This window comes from Equus przewalskii, chromosome 6, assembly GCF_037783145.1.
Source record: "Equus przewalskii isolate Varuska chromosome 6, EquPr2, whole genome shotgun sequence".
In the NCBI taxonomy this organism is placed as follows: domain Eukaryota; kingdom Metazoa; phylum Chordata; class Mammalia; order Perissodactyla; family Equidae; genus Equus; species Equus przewalskii.
The window spans coordinates 46,045,148-46,065,724 of NC_091836.1; the positions used below are offsets into that span (position 1 = coordinate 46,045,148).

Genomic DNA, 20,577 nt, shown 5'->3' on the forward strand with positions numbered 1-20,577 from the left:
TCCCCCCACCACGAGGAAGGTGACCCTCCGCCCCCCTCTCCGCCCCTGTGCCGCTCCCGGCCCTGAGCGGGGACGATCTGCCAGGACAGGATCCCGGCGCGGGCTCAGCAGTCCGTTAGGAGGGTCTACGAATCGAATGAGCCCCTTCCCCAGCCATATCTCGCCTGATTTGAAGGACGCTGTTATTATTTACATTGCCCAGCAAGGAAACTGAGGTTGCGCAGCAACTATCCGAGGGACAGGGTCTCGAACCGAGGGACTCCGAGCTCCCACCCGAAGCCGGCTGGACAGAAAACTAAGACGTTGCCGGAGTAGGCGGACCGAAGGGGCGGGACGAAGCCTTCGCTGCCCACAACCAAGATGGCCGCCAAGAGGCGGAAGTGTTCGCTCTTGGGGCCTCCTAGGCCTCTCTTTCTCGCCTGGCGGACCCGCTCTCGATGGTGGAACGGGTCACGTGACGGTGGCGGGGGTGGCGGCGCATTCTCCACCTCTGGGGGAGAATCAGCGAGCAAGGCCGAGCGGGGAGGCGGCTCGGCCTCCGCCCTGGTGTAACATGTCTCTCGAAGACCCGTTTTTTGTCGTCCGAGGGTGAGTGACAGCGATGGGGAGGGCAGAGGGCGCTCGGTCCACCTGCCAGCCAGTGCCCGAGTGCCGGCCAGAGCATGCCAGGCGGTCTGGGCACGGCTGTCGGGGTGCGCGGGTCGCGATCGCCGGGTGGCCGCGTGGGAGGGCTTCGCAGGGGCTGTGAGGGTCTCCTGAGCGCCCCACTCGTTCGGGGCGCGCCGGCGCGCGGGAGGCCCGCCTGCCCCCAGCCGCGCCCGCTGTGCCCCCGCCCGCAGCGAGGTGCAGAAGGCGGTAAACACGGCCCGAGGGCTGTACCAGCGCTGGTGCGAGCTCCTGCAGGAGGGCGCGGCAGTCGGACGCGAGGAGCTGGACTGGACGACCAATGAGCTGCGGAACGGCCTGCGCAGCATCGAGTGGGACCTGGAGGACCTGGAGGAGACTATCGATATCCTGGGGGTCGGAGGGCGGCATGGGAGAGCCCACTGCGGGGACAGGGGGCGCTGGGAGCCAGCCCTTGGGGGAGGCCCGACACCTGGGAGGTGTTGAAGGCTTTCAGGCGGAGGAGGGGGTTGTGTCTGGCCCTAGCCTTGACTCTTGACTCGCGGCTTACGCATCGTGGAAGCCAACCCAGGCAAGTTCAAGCTCCCAGCCGGAGACCTGCAGGAGAGAAAGGTGTTCGTGGAGAGGATGCGGGAGGCGGTCCAGGTGAGGAGAGGCTCCGATGGAGTGCCTGTGGGGAGGCTGGGGCGTCTTTAGTCTGACGCTGTCCTCACCCCTAGGAAATGAAGGACCATATGGTCAGCCCAGCAGCCATAGCCTTCATGGAGAAGAATAATAGAGAGGTAAAGTGTGCCGACCCAGCATCCTCACTGAGTGTCTGGGGGGCCCTCCCCTTTGAGTACAGGCCTGACCCCTCTCTGTGCATATAATCCCTTCTGCCTTTGCCCGCGGGTCTACACTGGTTTCCGGGGGGAGGGGGTGGTTCTTGTACACCTGTTTCTTTCCTTTTCTGTGTCTTACTGTTTCCAGGACATACATGGATTTTTTTCTCTGGGTGCGCGCCTGACCCACATGAACATGTGAACTGGGTCTCTGAGCGTACCTCTGTACACCTTTCCCTCTGTGTTGTGTGTCTGTTGTCCGCATGTTGGAGACACCAGCCTCTCCCCATCCCACATAAGCCCACGTGGGGCCTGGGAGGGTGGGGGGCTGAGGCCTGCATCAGCTTGGAGTCCTGTAGCAGTGCCCACGTGCCGTCCAGGTGGCCTTGGGGATTAAAGTCCAAATTGGTAAATATACCTGTTAATATGATAATAATTGGTCTCCACGAATTAATTCATTAAATTCTCATTCTAGCTCCAGGAAATAGAGATGACAGTGCTTCTCATTTTACAGATGAGGGAATTGAGACACAGGGAGGTCAAGTAACATGGCCCTGGGGTCACCTTGCCAGTCAGGGCTGGGTCTGGGGAAGCTTCCTGACTAGCACTGTCTAGATTTGCCACAAACTCATGTCTGGCTCTGCTGTGAGTGGGCATCGCTCCCTGAGCCTGTGCTCTGTGCCACCGCAGCTGCTGACGGGCAGGCCAGCCACCCAGAAGTCCTCCGGTGACCTGCTGGATGCCAGCATGGTCTCAGCCACCTCTCGCTTCCTCGAGGAGCAGCAGGCCGCGCAGCAGGTTTGTGTGGGTGGCGGGGCCCTGGGCTGGAGCAGCCGGCGGGCAGCTCGCGGCTCTGCCGACAGCAGTTCCTGCTCCTGCCGTTTGCAGCTCATCGTGGACCAACAGGATCAACAGCTGGAAATGGTGTCTGGGAGCATCCGGGTTCTGAAACACATGTCTGGTCGCGTCGGGGAGGAGCTGGATGAACAGGGCTTGTGAGACCGGGCCGCGGGTGGGCCGGGAGCCCTCGGCCGCCGTGCTGGTGTGCACGGACCGCGTGGGGCTGACGCCATCCTGGTCCCGGCAGCCTACTGGACGCCTTTACCCAGGAGATGGACCACACCCAGTCCCGGATGGATGGGGTTCTCAGGAAGATGGCCACGGTATCCCACATGACGAGTGGTGAGTCTCTTGGGGGAGGCCCTCAGGGGTGGGGGGAGCGGGTTCCAGTGGCTCCCTGTCTCGCTGAGATTTCTGACTCTCTCACCCCCAGACCGCCGGCAGTGGTGTGCCATTGGGGTGCTGCTGGGGGTGCTTCTCCTGGTCCTCGTCCTGCTCTTCTCTCTCTGACCCCGGTGTCCCCAGGGGCTGGTCCCTCTAGCTGGGGGAGCTGGCAGGGCCCTGTCCCCTGGGAGGAGGGGGTTCTGTCTGGGGAGCTGTCCCCAGGCTGTTATCCAGAGCCAGTGGGACCCTCAGGGCCCCGGGCGGAGCCCCCGCCACTGGTCCTGCCTCAAGTGCGCTTAGAGGGTGGGGACCGCCGATGCACCTCTGCCCATTTCTGCTTCCAGTGCCCCAAAGCCCTTTGTCTCTGTGCCTTGTACATGTGCCAACTTGGAAATAAAATCCCAGCCTTTTTTGTACATGTTTGTATCATCCAGTGTGTTGTCGACACTTGTGGCTGCCCCTGCTTGCACACACGGGGGCCCCGGGGGGGGGGGTGTGTGTGCACGTGTGTACCTTAGGGATTTCAGTGGTTGATATTTGGTGCAGAAGACCATTCCAGTTTATTTCTTGCTTTTCATGATGGATAATTTTATTACTGTTGAAAATTCCAAACTCTGATTCTTCCTTGAGCTTTTGAAGTTCAGCCTAAAAGTCTCCTGCATGCTCTGTGCCTTTAGGGAGGTAAGTCCCTTAGCCACGGAGCCGAGCGGTTGCTTCTGAGGCCCTGAGTAACACTGGCTCCACTGCGCACAGGGTCATCTCTGTGCCTCTGTGACGTGTCACTCCAACAAGGCAGCATTGGTCAGTGGAACGGCCTTGCCCTGGAACCTCTGAGCATGAAGTGACTCCGAGGGGCCAGGAGACTCGTAGGCACCGTGCACCTCACTGCCGACCTCGAGGCTCCCATCGTCCACGTTCTGGAAGCAGACATCAGAACCACACATCTCACTGGCTCGTTTACATGTTGTCAAGGGCTGTATGTGACAAAGATGTCATTCCATGGGGCCACTCGTCAAATCTTAGGAAGAACCAAGTACGTACAGATCCCTTTTTTAACGCACCCACCAGTGCTAGGGGTTGGGTCCTCCTGAGCCCACCCGCACTCGGCTCTGAGTCTCCGGGGTTAAAGGCTGCTTCTGGGAGTCCGATGGAGGTTCCCCTTCCCCGGGGTTGCCCACATTTGTTCAGACAGACTTCCTGTTACTTGAGGCCACTTTGGTTCAATCACCTGTGGGGTTTGTTGGCGATGTTGGCTCCCCAAAACCCTTTGTGGCGGATGAAGCCCAAGCCACCCGCAGGTCTGAGCTGTCACTCCGCACCCTCCCCATGGACGGCTGGGCCTTCCCCGTCACCCCAGGGGGACACACCTGGTTGGGGTGGAGGTGACACCTCACTGCCCACCTCCCAGCAGAGATTTTTTTGACTTGACGACAGGACCCCTGAGAAGGCTAAATAACCTTCCCACGCTGGCTGAAATCTCTCTGAATCAAGGGGCCCCTCTTGTCTTCTCACCCCCTGGGGACCCCACCCCCATTTCAGGTATCTCAGCCATCACTGGCTGAGCTGGGACTCACGGTCTCATGTCTGTCCCTTCCTGACGTGTGGTGCTGAATCGGGAGGGTGCAGGGTGTGGGTGTTCGGGATGTGGTTCTGGGGTCAGAGCACAGAAGGGCGGCGAGCCCGTTTTGAAGGGGCTCCATGGGACACCTGTGTGGGATTTTGGGCTCACGTGTGCAGGGGCAGCCTCAAAGGCTGTACGTGGAAGCTGTCAGCTGCCTGGCTCTGAGCCTCTGTTTCCCTCTGAAAAGGGCACGGCTGATCCTGAGCGGGGCCCGGCTGCCCCTGTGGGTGTGGAGCCCCCCGCCCCAGTGAGCAGCGTGCAGGCCGGCTGTTACAAAGGCGTCCGTTTATTCTCCTGTCAGCATCACTGACGCTCAGGTTCACATTTCCCAGTGCGGCTCTTCTCCGTACAGTAGTTAATGTGCAATCTCACGTTCGGGCCCAGGGAGGGGCTCGGCCAGGGGGAGGGCGTTGGCACTCCACGCGGACAGGGCACAGTCTGTCCTGCGTGGCAGAGGTGCGGGTGGGCGGGCGGCCTGGGAGGCGGACCCCACAGTCTTTCTGCGTCGGTCAGTGATTCTCCATTTGTACTCCTTCCTGGCTGCCCGGGGTGGGGGACCATGCAGCTCAGAGCAGGGCAGGGCAGGCAGAGGGAAAGCAGCAGGCCGCCCGGGAGGGGCAGGGCGGGAGGGGCACGGGGTGGCTCCCGGGGTAAGGCACAACCCTGTCTTTGGCTCTCCTGGTGAGGAGTTTCCTCCCCTGCACCCCAGCCTGGCCCCTCTCCCCACCCCCCACCCACCCAGACCCACACACAGTCCCGGAGCCAGGGGCACCTCCTGGGGTCCCTGAAATGAGGGGGCTCTGCCACCCAGCCCAGTGCTGCAGGGGCTTGGAAGAGGGGGGAGGGGGACAGGGCAAGCTGCCCCCCAGGACAAGGCAGGGAGGGCTGGGCAGGGGCCTGCCCAGGACAAGGGGGAGGGGAGGGACAAGACCCCAGTCCCAGAGTGGCCCCTGCTAAGGCCTGGAAGGATGGGCAGCGCCTGGGGACTCCTGCCTCCTTTTGGGGTCTAGCGGGGCCCCAGCCCGCCCCTTGGCCTTGGGTGGCTTACCAAGTGACCAGGATATTGTGCTTTGGGATCGACGCTGGGGTAGGGTGTGGAGACCAGGACGTGGGGGCAGGAAGGGCGTGACTAAGGTGCTTGTGCTTTAGCTGGGGTGTCGACCCCCCACACGTGGCTGCCAGGGGTGAAAGGCGCCGGTGAGGGAGACTAGCGGAGTGCCAGGACCCCCCCCAGCCCCGCCCCGCCACAAGCAGATGCCAGGAGGGCCCCCCGCAGGCTGGCGGGGCTGCTGGTCGGGGCCTCCCGGCCAGGTTGCAGGGGGCCAGTGGGGGCGGGATCCCCCTGCCTCTGGAGAGGGGCCGGGAGCAGACGAGAGGCAGTGAGGACAGGGCTCAAGACAGAAACACAACATGTGAAGTGACACCCAGTGTGGGGACGGGGACTAAAAAGAACCCTCCGAGTTCACAAGTCCAACTCAGAACAAAACCACTCGCCTGAGCGAGGAGAGAGGAATGCTTAGAGAAGATTTTGCGGACAGCTGTGAACGATGGAAGCAGGCCTGCCCCGTCCCCAGAGCTGGGCTCAGCCAATGCGCCCAGGCCTGGGACACCCTTCAAGGCAGCCCTGGGGGGAGCAGCGGGGGGAGGTGGTAGCTGGGCCTGAGCCCCCTCGGGACGCGCACCCACACTCCACACACATGCACACTTGCAGCCTGCCCCCGGTCCCCTGCCCTGTACTGCCTTCCACGGCCCCAGGGACCGGAGGGGACAGCAGACACAGTCCTGCTGGTTTGAAAAATAAAAGAAATCTTATACTTCAATATTTCATTAGCTAAAAAAATGTTTTAAAAAGTATGTACAGGGGGTGGGGGCTGGGAGCCCTGCCGTGGGGCGGGGCGGGGAAGGGAGGGGGGACAGCAGCCCCCCCCAGCCGGCTCCCCTGGTTCCAACCCTGGTCCTGCTGCCTCCTCGATCTTCATTTGTTTAAAAGCAAAACTTCTACACACGCACGCGCGCACACATACGCACACGCTTCTGCCACCCCCGGAAGCCCCTCGTTCTGTCCTCAGAGACCCCCAGTCTGCCCCCAAGGGCCCCCTCACTCGGGACTGCCCCTCTCAGGCCCCAGAGGCTGCGCTCGGACGGGAGGGAGAAGGGACCGCAGGGGAGGCGTGGAGTTTCTGCGCCCGTCTCCCGCTGTGCAAGGGCAGTCCCCGCGGCCCTCGCAGCCGCCCCGGCACGGGCACAGGTGCAGGGACAGGAAGGCGCTTTTGGAAACGTGGAAGCACTGGGAGGTGGTGGCGGGGGGGTCCTGAGAACCCCAGGGCCCCTGCGAGTCCCAGGGGCCGCACGAGGGGCGGAGCCTGAGGAATGCTTCCGTGCGCGGCCCAGGGCCTGGGGGGTCCTGGCCGGGGGAATGGGGAGCCGATTGCTAGGGTTCAGGAGGGGGCAACACCTCCCGACCGCACACCAGTGTGTGCAAGAGAAGGCCACGCCCAGCTCGCCCATGGCCGTCCTCGCCCAGCCCGCTCGGATGGAGGTCAGGGGGTGGGACAGGGCAGAGGGGCCGGGAGCATGCAGCGCCCCCCCGTGGGTCCTGGGGAGGGACAGACAGTAGCTCGTGACCAAGACGGCGGGCGGGTGTGACGGGAGGGGGAGTGTGAGGCCCCTCGGGAGGACCCGGCGGGGTTACTGCAGGCCCTCGGCCGACGGGCCCGCCTCGCTGTCATGGCTGGCCGCCTCGAAGCCGTGCTCCACGCCCATCATGTCTGGCTCTATCTTGCCCGTGTCGCTGATGAAGGTGGTATAGGCGTCGCCCTCGGCCGTGAGCAGCTTGAGCTTGGGCATCCAGCTCTTCCGCACGACGCGGCGGGCGTTGGTGCACATGTCAGCCGCGATGGCGTTCATCTCGCTCTCCTTGAAGTTGGGGGCAAAGCTCTGGCAGTAGTCTGTGCGGGCAGAGCAGGCGAGTCAGGCCAAGCAGGGCCCTGGCCTTCCGCCCCGCCGACAGGGGCAGCCACGCAACTCCTGAACACCCCCTCAAGCACACGCTCGCACAGGTCACCCCAAACCCCATTCAGAAGTGAGAGAACAGAGGTCCCGCAGACAGCACCTAAACCACACGCCTGACAGCTCTGCTGTGTGCACGGGACGTGCAAGTTGCTGGGATGGCCCAGTAGTCTTGAAAAACATGGATTGTTTGCTAGAATTCAGGAACTAGAAGATTCCCTGTGAAAACTTAGACTTCCCTCCTGACAACTGGCTGGGGAGGGGCTACTTCATCACTCCGTGACCACCTTGAGTTTGAGGACCCCCTCCCCATGCCTGACACAGGCTTTCTTTCAGTGCCCTGCCCCACCCCCCACCATGAAGAAATCTCTAACCAACCACAGTCCTCTTCCCTAGCCTAGACTGAACCTCAGAATCCTTCTTAACACCAAACTCTACCCATCCATGAAGGCCAACACCAGCAAAAAAGACCACCTGCCCACCCTAAGCCCAGCCCCAGCCCACCCCCAGAAGGCTGGGCACTCACACTTGACAGCGTGGAGCACGCGACTATCCAGCGGTTTGCGTCTGGGGTCGTTCGTGGAAGAGCGGATGCCAGTACCACAGCTGTTGGCCAGCGTGTTCCTGGGGCGGGGGTGTGGGGGGAGATCAGGCCCCTGTGGTAGTGAGGGCATGGGCCAGCCTGCTCCCACCCCCCGGGCCCTGGCAAGGGCCTCACCGGTCAAAGAAGGAGGCCAGGAGGCGCCGCAGCAGGACCTTGTGCCGCGTGCCCGCGCTGACGTGGCAGTTCATGAGCTGCGCCCTCGTGATGTACACGTTGGTGCCTGGAGGGGAGCGGAAGGTGGCCAGGGGCCCCAGAGTGCCACGTTTCCCACGTGGCCGGGCCCTGGCCTGGGCCAACCCACTTCTCAGAGCCCTGGAGAGCCTCGACACCTCACCCCAGGGTGGCCTCCTCAGTGCTTGGGAAAGGACTGAGGGGATGGTGCCCCCGACCCGGGGGACCCACACCATGCCAGGCCCTGCTCACGCGCCACTGCTTCTGCCCGCCCAGCCGGCGCCTGGACTCTGAGGGCCAAATCCTTAAACCATTGCGCTGCTTAACCCTCAAACCCGCTGTGACGCTGCGAGTCTACCCTCCCCGGGGGCTGCGGGTGCCAACACTCAGAGCAGCCTCGGGGCAGAGACCTGGAGGCTAGGCTCTGATGGGAACCAACGCCCAGGGGTGCCAGATGCCCCAAGACACAGCCAGTGGGCAGCAGGCCCCCACGTCAACGGCCACCGGCCCAGAGGGCCCCGAAGCCCAAGGGGAGGGGCGGGGGAGGGAGGCGAGCCGGCCCACCTGTCACCAGCTCCAGCTTCTCGGAGGGGTCGCCCTCGTCGTAGAGCTTGGGGTGGCAGCGGTTGCCGATCTGGTTGATGAGCTCGGCCGGCAGAGACGCCAGATCCTGCCGCACCCGGATGCGGTTCCGGGACTCGGGGGCCACCTGTTCGGGGAGGGCCTCCACCTTCTCGGCTGAGGAGGAGAGCGTGGCGGGTGTCAGGGCCCCGGGTGGCGGGGGAGTAGGGGGGCGGGGTGCTGGGTGGCGCCTCACCGGTCTGGCCGACGTTCATCATACTGTACATGGTGTACATGTTGCAGATCTGCCGGTACTGCTCGTCCGTGCCCTCGTCCCCTGCGTCCTCCTCCTCGTCCTCCTCGTTGTGGTAGGAGCCAGGGCTGTCGCTCGTGTAGGCGCTCGAGGTGCCCGGGCTGGTTCGCTCCGAGGTGCTGGGCCCACTTGCCACGCCCCCTGCGGCCACCGTGCCCCCAGCTGGCTGCCCGGCCCCGGCCCCGGCCCCGGCCCCGGCGGCCCCTGCCATGGCCACCCCAGCAGGCTGTGCTGCCGCCACCACCGGGGCCTGCTGGGGGGGCCGGTTAGCGGCCAGGTCTGGCGTGGAGAACTTGGCCATTTTGCGGCTGCCATTGCCACTGCCGCCACCACTGCCACCCCCGGCCTCCTTCTGGCCGCTGTCCCACAGCCGCTTGGCTACGGGCATGCACTGAACGGAGTCCGACTCCTGCTGCTCTGTCTTGACTCGCGACAGCAGGGGCAGCGGGGTGCCGCAGGCCGGCCAGCTTGACGTCTGCGCCACGGGGCTCTGGGGCTCGGACGACGGGGCCTCCTCGGCGTGCAGGCCTTGGGAGTCGCAGCTGGGCGAGCTCACCTTGAGGAAGAACTCGGTGCCCTTCTCCATGATCTCCTGGATCTGCAGGAAGCCGGCCGTGTACATGAGCAGGAACTGGTCGCCCACGTTCATGCTCAGCCGGCCCGTGTAGCAGAAGCTGAGGATCTGCTGGAAGGACTGCGGCTGCACGGCCGCGGGCAGCTCCACTACAGCACTGCGGCTGCTGTTGAACAGGTCCCGGAAGTAAGAGCTGCTGGCGGCCAGCACGGCCCGGTGGGCCTTGAAGGCGTGGCCCTTGACCACCACGGACACGTCACAATACAGGCCCTGCAGCCGCTGCTCGTTGAGGCACTCCAGGATGCTGTTGCCAAAGTTCGGGATCTCCATCTGCAGGGTCTGCGCCATGGTGGCAGCTGCACAGGGGACAGGGAGACAGAGGGAGGCCCGGGGTCAGGCGGCACAAGACACCGGGAGCACGGCCATCGGCCTGGTGGAATGTGCCCTGGCTGTGAGGACCGCACGGAACCACCCACTCCTGGCCGGCCAGACTCGTCCCTGTGAGACTGTCAGATCAGCCAAGTCAGCGCCAGGCGATGGTGGCCACATGCTGTTCCTTGCAGCCAGGAGGGCAAAGGCACACTGCCACACACGTGCCTGAATGTTAAACTGACTTCACACAAGAGAGCACCCACGTTGTGAACTCAGTTCACAACAGCGAGTGTTGCCTGTGACAAGCACTGCACGCACAGGGTCACTCTGAAGGGCGCGGGCAGAGAAACATCAAGAGGCCGGGGCCGTCAGGTTTCTCACGCTGCATCCGCAGTGCTGAGCACAGGACCCTCAATCACCATTTATCGAATGACTGAATGACCACTCAAGAAACCCTGAAGTTGCAGGAGAACATCACTTATCATCAGGGAAATGCAAATTCAAACCACGAGACACCACGTCACACCCACTGGGCCGGTGAAAATGAATGGGCTAAGCGGCGAGGATGAGAAATCGGAACCCTCCTGCAGCGGGTAGGAGCGTCAATCAGTGCTGCTGCTGGGAAAACAGTCTGGCGGTTCCTCCATTGGTTAAACATGGAGTTATCACACGACCCAGCAATGCCACTCCACGGAATTATACCCAGGAGAGATGAAAACACACAGAAAAACCAGTCCACGCACATGTGCAGCAGCACTAGTCACAACCGCCAAGAGATGGGAAAGACCCAAACATCCATCAGGTGAGGAACGGATGGACACGATGTGATCCATCCACGCAGTGGGATGCGGTTCAGCCACCAAATGGAAGGAGGCCCTGAAACGGGGTACCGCGGGCGGACCTCGGAAACGTTACGCTCAGTGTAAGCTGCCAGTCATGAAAGGCCACGTAGCGTGTGACGCCACTGTTAGGAAATGTCCAGAACAGGCACATCCACAGACAGAAAACAGAGGAGCACCTGCCTAGGGCGGGGTGGGCCAGGCCGGGCCAGGGGAGGTGCGAGCACAGGGACGCGGGGCTTCCTGCTGTAAAGAAAATGTTCTGAGTGCGGTGGTTGACAGCTCTGTGGACACACTAAACCACCCAACTGGACAGCAGACGTGGACAGGCTCTGCGGGGTGTGCAGCTCAATAAAGCCGTGGGGGAGAGAGAGAGGGGAGAGAGGGGGAGAGAGGAAAGGAGGGAAGGAGGGAGGCAGGGAGATAGGGAGAGACGGGGAGAGAGGGAGAGAGAGGGAGAGAGAGGGAGAGAGAGGGAGAGAGGGAGAGAGGGAAAGAGGGAGAGGGGGAGAGGGGGAGAGGGGGAGAGGGGGAGAGGGGGAGAGGGGGAGGGAGGGGGGAGGGGGGGAGGTGGGGAGAGGGGGAGAGGGGGAGAGGGGGAGAGAGGGAGGGAGACCGTATGATTGGTTTCTTCTAGCAGAACTGGGGACCTGCCATGAACACTCTGGGTCTTTTGAATTTTGAACCTGGTGAACACATCACCTATTTATGAAAGTAAATAACACTTTAAAATAAATAAAACAGGGGCCAGCCCGGTGGCACAGCGATTAAGTTAGCACGTTCTGCTTCGGCGGCCTGGGATTCACCGGTTCGGATCCCGGGTGTGGACGTGGTACTGTTTGACAAGCCATGCTGTGGTAGGCATCCCACATATAAAGTAGAGCAAGATGGGCACGGATGTTAGCTCAGGGCCAGCCTTCCTCAGCAAAAAAGAAGAGGACTGGTAGCAGTTAGCTCAGGGCTGATCTTCCTCAAAATAAATAAATAAAACGTGTGAAATCATACCACACCTATCTATGCAGATTAACCCCAAAGGGCTTGGGGAGGGGGAAGAAATACAAATCTAAGGGACAGCCTGTGATCTGCTCAGGGAGCCCACCCCAACCCTGTGGAGAGCACATGGGGGAGCCTCTCGAATGCGTCAACCCCTCCATCGGAGCCCAGACCACCAGTGCACATTCCGGCACATCTCGACTGGGGAGGAAGACCTGGTTGGGCGGAAGGGGCATGTACGCACTCTGTGGCAGTCACAAAAGAGCCTGGAGGGCTGGTGTGGCTTTACCAGAGTTCCTGCAATCCTAGAGGGTGTCAGGGCAGTGGAGCACACACGCCTTGGGGCAGGAACTAACTCAAGCCCCCACCTCTCCTGCCCTCACCACAGGCCAGCCTTCAGGCCTCCTGCCTGTCTTGCCCACATTCTCGAGGCCCTTGCGAGTCCCTCCATGGCCTGAGCCCTGGGGATACAGTGAAGTTGGGCCCTCCCTGGGAAGACCTGGTTCATTCTGTGAGGGCTGCCTGGAGGAACAGAAGCAGCCTCCTGCCCATGGCTCAAAGGAGCGCCTCGGGGCCAGGGTGAGTCCTGGCTCCAGAACTAACTCCTTCCTGGAAGGAGAGCCAGACCTCTTCTCCATCTGGAGACAGATGCTCATAAGGCCAGCCTGATCCTGCACTCAGTCTATGTGCACTGAGCTGCCCTGGGGCAGCCCCTGAGGGACACGTGGGCCTGCCCCTCTGCGCCCAGGCTGCCAACGAGCCAAGGGGACCAGCATGAGCTCCCTGATCCTCTGAGCATGCCCATGGGGCTGATTTCGTACTCCTAGCTCTCGGCTGGGGAAACTGAGGCCACGTGGAAGTTAAGGACTGTCCCGAGGTCACAGTGAGTAAATGCCAAGGACAAGATGCAAACCTGGATCTGTCTGGGCACTGAAACTGGTGATTTCCCTCAGCTGTGCCCCACCCATGAAAATCACTGTCACCGCCACCAAAAGCAACTTAGGGCAATGAGAAGGGGAGGTGCTGACAGGGAGCCCCGTCAGATGGCAGCACACACCTCCCAGGAGCCAGCCCTCTGCATGAGGCAGGGGAAACTGAAGCACCAAGTGGAGGCACAGGACAGAGCCCAGAGAGCCCCTTCCAGGGGCCTGGCAGCCCCGACCCACCTCCCCAGGCTGCCAAACTGAAGTCACTCCAGGTCCTGGGCCCAAGTGGCCAGGGCAGAGGCAGTCAAGGGACGGGCGGGCCCCTAGTCCCTGGAGGGGTGCTCTAGACCCTGGCTTGAAAGGCTCCCACTGCAAGGAGGGGGACCAAGGCAGGACAGGCATGTGGCAGAGCCAGAGCTCCCAGACCTGGGTTCTGATGCCAGGCCCCATCACTCCCTAGCTGTGTGACCTCAGGCAAGCTCCTGGCCTCTCTGTGCCTCAGTCAGTCCATCTGTAACACAAGGACTCATTCATCCGGTCTAAGAGTTGTGTGCACAATTACTTCTCCAAGGAGACTGTTGGCTCCACCAGGGCAGACATTCTCACCACACTCATTCATGATGAGAGACTCTGAACAGAGGCAGACGCTCGACAAATACAGTCACGCGCTGGGTAACGACGTTTCCATCAATGGCAGACCACGTGCCAGTGGTCCCATGAGACGCGCAGCACGCCACCTAGGGGTGTAGAGGGCCATGCCGTCCAGGCTTGTGCGAGCACACACTGCAATGTTCGCACAGCGATGGCATCGGCAAACGATGCATCTTGTCGTTGGTGATGTGCGCCTGTATTTGTAACGTATTAACAGTGCGGAGAGAGGCAGGCAGACAGTGCCAAGGCAAGACTAGATGACGCCAGCTGGGGGGAGAGTGGGGAGGGGGGCGGAGGGGAAGAGGCTGGACGGGGGCGGATGCTCCTGGGGCTGCAGAGGGCACTCTGAGGGGTCCCCCAGCTGTGCCTGGAGTGCCAGGCACTGCTGCAAGCCTTCAGAGTCACCTCCGAAAGGGCAATGGGACTGCCCCCTTTGTGGGTAGGGACACAGTGCGGTCCTGCCCCACTGCAGCCTAGGCAGCCCGACTTCAGGGCCTGACCGCCCTCTGGAAGTTGGCGCAAGAGGGTCGTGTGGGGAGCACCCAGCAATGGGGGAACAGATGCAAGGAGAGGGGTCCTGAGGGCAAGAGCCAATGTGACACTCAGGCTGCACTCCCCTATGCCTTGTGAACCCTGACCTCGGAGTCCAGCACCCAGGGCTATGAAGTCTCCGATTATCAATTTGGGGGCTGGGGGTGGCAGGATGACAAGGAGTGCACACAGCTCCATCGATCAGTTCACAGGACCCCACCCCCCAGGGCTGGGGACAGGGATGGCAGGTCTGTGAGTTCCAGAGACCCTGTGTGGCCTCGCTGCCCTGCCAGGATGGGACCATAGTGAGAAGCCACAGGAGACCCCAGAGATCCAGCCCAGGGCTCCCCTCCCTCCCGCGGCAACTGCCCCAACCCAGTCAGCCGGGCTCAGAAGGAGCCCCAGCTGCAGCCCTGCGCAGAGCCTCTTACCGGCACCAGCCCGAGTGGGGAGCCATGACGGACTCCCAGAAGAAATGGGCCTAAAGCTGGTGTCGGCCTGTGTCACCTGCTGGCTGGGGAGCGACGAGATGGAGCCAAGAATCAGGGTCTCTAAACCACCCAGCGATTCTGTCCCCACCAAGCCGAGCACCCCACGCCCACCCCATGGGGCCTCAAGCGCACTCCTGGCCCCCAGGCTGTGCACCCTGCCCTTCGACCCAGCTCCCCCTGCTCCAGGAATCCCACAGACTGGAGAAGACGCACCTCTGCCTGCCTCTCCCGGCGCTGGCAGCCTTAGTGTGCCTCTTAAAACACTAAACCCACGGGACCGTAAACCCCCCGAGGGCGAGAACCATACTGGAATCATCTCTGTCATGACCTGGCATGTCAGCCTGCCCACCTTCTGGGGTCCCAGCCCCCTGGAGGGGAGGGGCAGCCCCTAGCGCCACCCAGGGCTGAGGGACTGTCCCAGCATTGCCAATGCCCTGGCCCTGGGTGAAACATGAGGGCGCAGCATGCGGTTTCCATGACCTCCCAATAGTCACTCAACAAATATTTGCTGAGCACCTGCCTGGGCCAGGCCGCAGCGCACACAAGGCCCTGCCTCAGGCGCATGGTCTGGCGGACCTCACACACCAATGTACTGTGAGGCCTGTGACCTCGCCCAGAAGGGCTGACACCAGAGCTGAGAATGGGGGGGCAAGGGGGGGGGGTGGCCAGATCTAATGAGGCAGTGCAGGCTTGGAGGACGGCCCTCAAGGCCCAGAGACGGCATGCCGAGTCCCAAGGGAGGAGCAAGTGTGGCCCTTCCAGAAAGTGAAGGAGGGCGAAGGCCGTCCCCAGCTCGTGCTCGGCCTCAGGGCTGGCTGGGGTGGCCTGGCTGGGCCCGGCCTCCCCCGGGTCAGTCCCAGCCCCAGCTTGCACGTGCAGGGAGGGCCTTCAGGAGGCACGCCGGCTCCAGGAGCTCGGGAGAGCGGCTGATCCTCAAGGACTGGGGCCTGCGGAGGGAGAGCGAGCTGTCTCCTGCATGTGCACACCGAGGAGAGGCACATGAGCACCGGAACCTCACCAGGACCGACCAAGCCAGCACCTGAGCTGGCGCTTCCAGCCTTCAGAACTCAGAAAATAAATGGCTGGGCTAGTCTGGTGGGGTGGCCCCAGCCAAGACAGGCTGGAAACACCGTCTGCTCACCCCCCACCCCCAGAGCCCCTGGCTCGGGCCTCCTGGATTCACACATGCACCAGGTGCCAACTCAACGCGCCCACAACCAAGCCCCTGTCCCCGCTGCCCGCCAGGCCTGCTCTGGCTATAGCTTTCACCAGAAAGGCCCTCAGATTCACCAGACTCCTTCCAAACCAGTGCTCACCCCCGGCCCAGAGGATCGCCCCTGGGGGCCCACAATGCATACGGTACCCTGCCTGCTCCGTATGTCCTAGAATGCTGTCCCCGAGGCGCCACAGCCCTCACACTGTCCCCAGTCCTCCATCTCAAATTTCCCAAGACAGGGCCTCTCCCAAGCCCTACGGCTCAGCGGCGCCTCCCGCTGGGCGCTTACCCCCATCTAGCGAACCAGAGGTGTCCCTGGCTTTGCGTCAGCTCCCCGGGGAGGCGTGCCCACTGCCTGGTTCACGCTGCTGCGTCCCCTGCCCCTAGCACCGGACAGGCACACAATGGGTGTGCAATAGTTCTTTGCAGAGTGAGCGAAATGAAAAATTATTTCTATTACTTCCAACCTAACTCCCTTTTTTGTTCCACGCTAATATGACTAAATAAGGCGGGACTCAGAACAGGTGTCCGAGGCTGGGCAGGGGTGACCCCCGCACACGGAAGGTGCCGGGCAGACGGGTGCCCTCCTCTGGCAGCTGTGCCAGGGGGCGGCCTGCAGTCAGGGTCCCACTGGGGCTCAGTGTGAGTGATCCCCAGATTCCCACCGACTGCTCACGCTGCCACCAGACCACGGTGGGGTGTGAGAGGCTGGAAACAGATGCGTTCGTGTGGCAGGGCGAGCCCTGGGAGCGCACACAGCCAGCTTTTGGGAAGGAAGCCTTGAACGCCAAGCCAGCGGGGGGCAGGGGCACAGATTTGTGCCTCGCCAGGGCTCTCTTTCCTGCTGACTTTCCAGGGAAGCTGTGAGCCGCCCACTGACGTGGAAGCCAGTTAAAAGAAACCAATTTCAAGTTTAAGAAAAACCAGCCCAGTGGCATAGTGGTTAAGTTCGTGTGCTCTGCTTCAGCGGCCTGGGGTTTGCACGCTCGGGTCCTGGGTGCAGACCCAGCACCGCTCGTCAATCCATGCTGTGACGATGTCCCACGCGAAAAATAGAGGAAGGCTAACACAGATGTTAGCTCACCAACAATCTTCCTCAGCAAAAACAAAAGAAGGAAAAAAAGAAGGACCAAAAGCCCCAGACAGCCTCACAGTCCTTCCCTCAGCTCAGCACGAGGTCAGCGTGGCAGTGGGGGGAGGAAAGGGGCACACCCCAGGCTGCTGGGGGTGCCTTCCTGCAGAAATACAGGGGCTCTCCACAGGGGCTGAAATGGAAAGGGGCTCAGGCCAACGGTGGCTAGTGAAGACGGGAGTGGGAGCTGACTGCGCAGAGCCTCCTGTCGGCATCCGTACTTTCTTTAAAGTACACGCACATTTAGTTCATTTTCTTTCTCCCTGAAAAACTCCCACAGGCCCATGGTGGGTGACGGGATCAGCAGTGGCACCCATGCTGCCCTTGCGGTGCCAGCGCCGGCGAGGGCTCGGAGGGGTCAGTCACTCCTCCCAACGGTTTCCAAGGAAGAAACAGGTCTGGCGCCATTTTACAGATGAGGAGAGCGAACGAGGCCCAGGAGGCTACCCAGGCTGCCTGGCTGCTGCCTAAGCAGCAGGCGCTGATGGGCTGGCTGCTCCTAACCGTGCTGGGCCAGGTGGCTGGGCTGCGCCTGTCCTCTGCACGGTCCCTCTGCTCCGAGGCCAGCAGCCTCCATGACTAGATCTGCTTCACGGATGGGAAAATGGGGGCTCCGAGGCCAGAGTCAGGAATGGGGGCCAGGCCAAGGCCAGGGCTCCTGATCCTCACTGGGCGTGTCCTCTCTGGAGCCCCCGAGGGCCAGGCTGGTGCTCCTCTCTGCTCCCCGCGGGTGGGCGGCCAGCCTTCTTCCTCCGCCCAGCCTCCCCCCAGCTACCACCTCTGGGAGTGAGCAGGCTCGCTGCGCCTCTCCTTCCTCCCTCCTCCCACTCCTCATCCTCAGCAACCTGGCCGGCGCCTGCAGCGCCTCCAGGAGAACCCATTAGCAGCCCCAGCCCCCTCCCATTCGGCCCAGAAGCCCACCCTTCTGAGTTATATCCTAGTCCCCATGTGTCTTCAGACCCGACCGACATGGGGGTGGCAGCCAAGCAAATTGTGGAGGGAACGTCAAATGTAAAGGCCCTGAGGTGACACTGATGTGCTTGGAGACCAGGCAAGGCCTCAGCAGGACACGAGAATGGAAACCGTAGTTTTCCTAGGCTCACATAGCTTTTACAAAGCTTCCTGCTTAGAATGACACTTTCCTTTCTCTGTGCTCCCGAAAACATTTCTCTCTAGCGGTGCTTGCCCCCTCCATCAGTCTTCCCATCTATAAAATGGGCTAACAGCTGCCACCGCCTCACAAGACTGTTACAGGGATTAACCCGCCCAGTAACATGGGTAGATCAGCGCTCCCCCTGCAGTCAGCGCGCAGTGAGGCCAGTGGTGAGTATCAACTGCACCCCCTTCTGTCCGTTCCCGGCCCCTCGCGGACAGTAACTCCCAGGCAGAGCGGAGACACCTCACGCCTCTCAGCACCTCCAGAACCTTCCGCCATTTCAGGCGATGACAAGGAAATAGTTCTGGAGGGCTCCCCCAACCCCCGTGCCCTGGCAGCTTCATCTGTTCACACCCAGACGCCACAGCAGGGACCCCGGGGCCGGATTCTTCTGTGGTGGGGCAGCCCGGTAGCTGAGCCGATGCTGCACAGCATCCGTAGCTCCTAGACCCGCTAGAGGCCAACAGGGTCCCCCGCCGTGACAACCGAAAATGTCTGCAGCCCTCTCGCAAGTATGGCCCCCAGGTGAGAGCCTCAGCAGGTACGCCTGCTCGTCCCACTTATCAGATAAGGACACCGAGGCACCAAGGCCAAGACCTCTGCCCTGGGTCTCCTGGCTGCGCGTCAACTGTGGAAGCTGACTCTACTCAATTGTTTGCTCCCCCTCACCCACCCTCTGCTCCATTCAGGACAGAGCCACCGTCCTCACAGAGGGTCGGAGAGCTGGGGACACTGACACCTTCCCTGAGGAGGCAGCACCGGAGAGACGGGATGGAGGAGCACAAGCAGACACTGGACACAGCATGACAGCCACCGGCCCAGCCCCTCACAGCCTCTGTGGCTCGGAGGGCTCTCCGTGGGAGATGGGGGGGGGGACGACGACCCAGGAGCAGAGGCAGGGAAGCGGCCCACAGGCTCTGCTAGTCACAACGGGGCTGGGGAAGGAGACAGGGGACCAGAGGGCTGCCCCCCAGGCTTCTGAAGAGGGGAGCAGGGTGACAGGCAGGTCACCCTGGGGCCTGGCCGAAGGAAGGACTGGAGTGCCTCAGTTTCTTCCACAACGACAGGCAGGCCCCACCTGTTAGGTAATCATGGGCTTAAAAGAGTTAAAAGTATGTAAAGTGCTCAGAGTAGCCTGGCACCCAGGAAAGGGGTCAGAGGTGAGGGGCAGGGAGGACCCAGAGAAGGAGCAGGGGCTGGCACGTACACCGTCACCTCGACCAATGCTCCCTTCTCCATCACAGGCTCTGGCAGTGACACTGAGGGACGCCGGGTCAGACCTCACTGGGCCCACCCCCCTCCCCTCTCTGAACCCCACGACTCCAGGCTGACCCCAATGAGGAGTCCTGCAAGGCCGACAAAGACTCAGCTCTCCTCGCAGCCCTGCCCAAGAACCCACTGGGGCTCCCCACTGCCAGGCTGGGCCGAGTCTGAAAGGCCGTGGATGCAGGAGACCCTAAGACAGGGTGCCATTTTTCTGTGAAGACCACTGGGAGTCTGCCTCCACACTAAGATCGCCCTCACTCCTTCCCACACGAAGACAAGATGTTTAGAGCGCTCAACAGGAGCCTGGCACGTGCTCAATAAAAGCTCTCAGCGGCACATCCCACCACCTAGAGCGTTCGCCCCTCTCTGACCCCCGCAGGTTGCCTTCTTCTCCAGGAACCCAGCTCTCCCGGAGGAGGCCCTCCCTGATCCCCCAAAGCTTGCCATCACCCCGCACTCACCCCTCATGCTGTCCTGTGCTGTTCCTGCACACATGCACGGGTATCAGAAACGCCCTGGAGCATTTGCTTGGCTGAGGTTTGCCACCTTTACTAGAAGGTGCTGAGAGCAGTTCTAGATCCAGTCTTTAGGCTGCTCCCCGTCCCTAGCGGGGAGGTGGCACCCCAGTGACATACAGCTGTCCCAAGGGTCCCCTGACTTGTTGCACCTGCCCCTGCGGCCGTTTGGCCTCCTCTGGTGGCTCAGGTCTGTGCACTCCAAGTCCCCACAGAGGAGCAACTATAAAGGACACCTTCTCCTCCAGCTCAGGAGCAGACGGCGACTCACTGCCCTTTTCTCTGCCAGCCACACGCTCTGGCCATCTCCCACCGGTCTCTGCCCCTGTTCCAGCTGTGTGATCAGAGGTAGCCACCCTGTCCTCAGTGCCCAGCCCAGGGCCCTGCCTGAAACCCAGGAGGCCCCGGTCTGTGCCATGGCAGCCAGCCTCAGCCCAACCAGGCAGGGGGAAGGCCTCTTCACGCAGGGCGGCTGGCCCAGTTTCTACCCCTCCCAGAAGCAATAGGCCAGCCAGGGAGGGGAGGGCAAGGCCCAGGTGGAGGGCAGTTCTAGGAACTATGGGGAGACGTGGGAAGGGAGGCAATGAGGGTGATAACCCATCATGAAGCCCAGATCTGGCTGACACCACTCAACCCAGCATCATGTGCTGAGGACCCCAAGTGAACATTCCCGGGACATGCTGAGAACAACCTTGCAACTGGCCTAAAGAAGGAAGGCAAGCTGGGGTGGTCTGACTGGGGACCAACATGGGGAAAGGAGACACCAGGCAAGCCAAGGCAAATAGAGCTCCGGAGCCAGGCCCCATCCTCATCACGGCCCCCCCAGCCAGCCCACAGTTCTGCAACCCCTGATCTCTTGGCCCTCAGAAAGGGAACAGGGGACAAGATAGCACCAAGTCTCTGAGAAATAAGCTTCTGCTGTTCCAGCTCCCTGGGACACCAGAAAAACTCAAGTCTGTCCACAAGG

General features: G+C 61.9%; 2 protein-coding genes across 8 annotated transcripts in view; one reads left to right on the plus strand and one right to left on the minus strand.

The window, feature by feature from the left end:
- Positions 1 to 47: 47 nt before the first annotated feature.
- Positions 48 to 6,110, plus strand: STX10 (syntaxin 10). 3 transcript variants are annotated; one of them, XR_011541442.1, is made up of 9 exons: positions 48 to 588; positions 840 to 1,009; positions 1,175 to 1,269; positions 1,344 to 1,406; positions 2,136 to 2,243; positions 2,334 to 2,440; positions 2,533 to 2,627; positions 3,423 to 3,702; positions 4,478 to 6,110. XR_011541442.1 is itself a non-coding variant. In XM_008543865.2 (8 exons), exons 1-8 carry the CDS (start codon positions 554 to 556, stop codon positions 3,512 to 3,514), a joined length of 765 nt encoding a protein of 254 aa, XP_008542087.1. In that variant the 5' UTR covers positions 48 to 553; the 3' UTR covers positions 3,515 to 6,110. The 3 variants fall into 3 exon arrangements, 2 of the variants coding, with proteins under 2 accessions (XP_008542087.1, XP_008542088.1); XM_008543865.2 differs by having other exon boundaries at positions 3,423 to 6,110; XM_008543866.2 differs by lacking the exons at positions 3,423 to 3,702; positions 4,478 to 6,110 and adding an exon at positions 2,719 to 3,085.
- Positions 4,559 to 20,577, minus strand: part of NACC1 (nucleus accumbens associated 1) — an 18,920-nt gene continuing 2,901 nt past the window's right edge. For 4 of the 5 annotated variants that reach the window (XM_070625318.1, XM_070625317.1, XM_070625320.1 and 1 more), the window contains exons 2-6: positions 8,892 to 9,878; positions 8,639 to 8,812; positions 8,018 to 8,123; positions 7,826 to 7,923; positions 4,559 to 7,238 (exon numbers count right to left, since the gene is read on the minus strand). In XM_070625318.1, coding sequence (XP_070481419.1) covers positions 6,979 to 7,238; positions 7,826 to 7,923; positions 8,018 to 8,123; positions 8,639 to 8,812; positions 8,892 to 9,870 — 1,617 coding nt within the window. In that variant the 5' untranslated portion in view covers positions 9,871 to 9,878 and the 3' untranslated portion in view covers positions 4,559 to 6,978. The remainder of the gene's footprint in view (positions 7,239 to 7,825; positions 7,924 to 8,017; positions 8,124 to 8,638; positions 8,813 to 8,891; positions 9,879 to 20,577) is intronic. The other variant, XR_011541441.1, reaches the window with a different exon arrangement.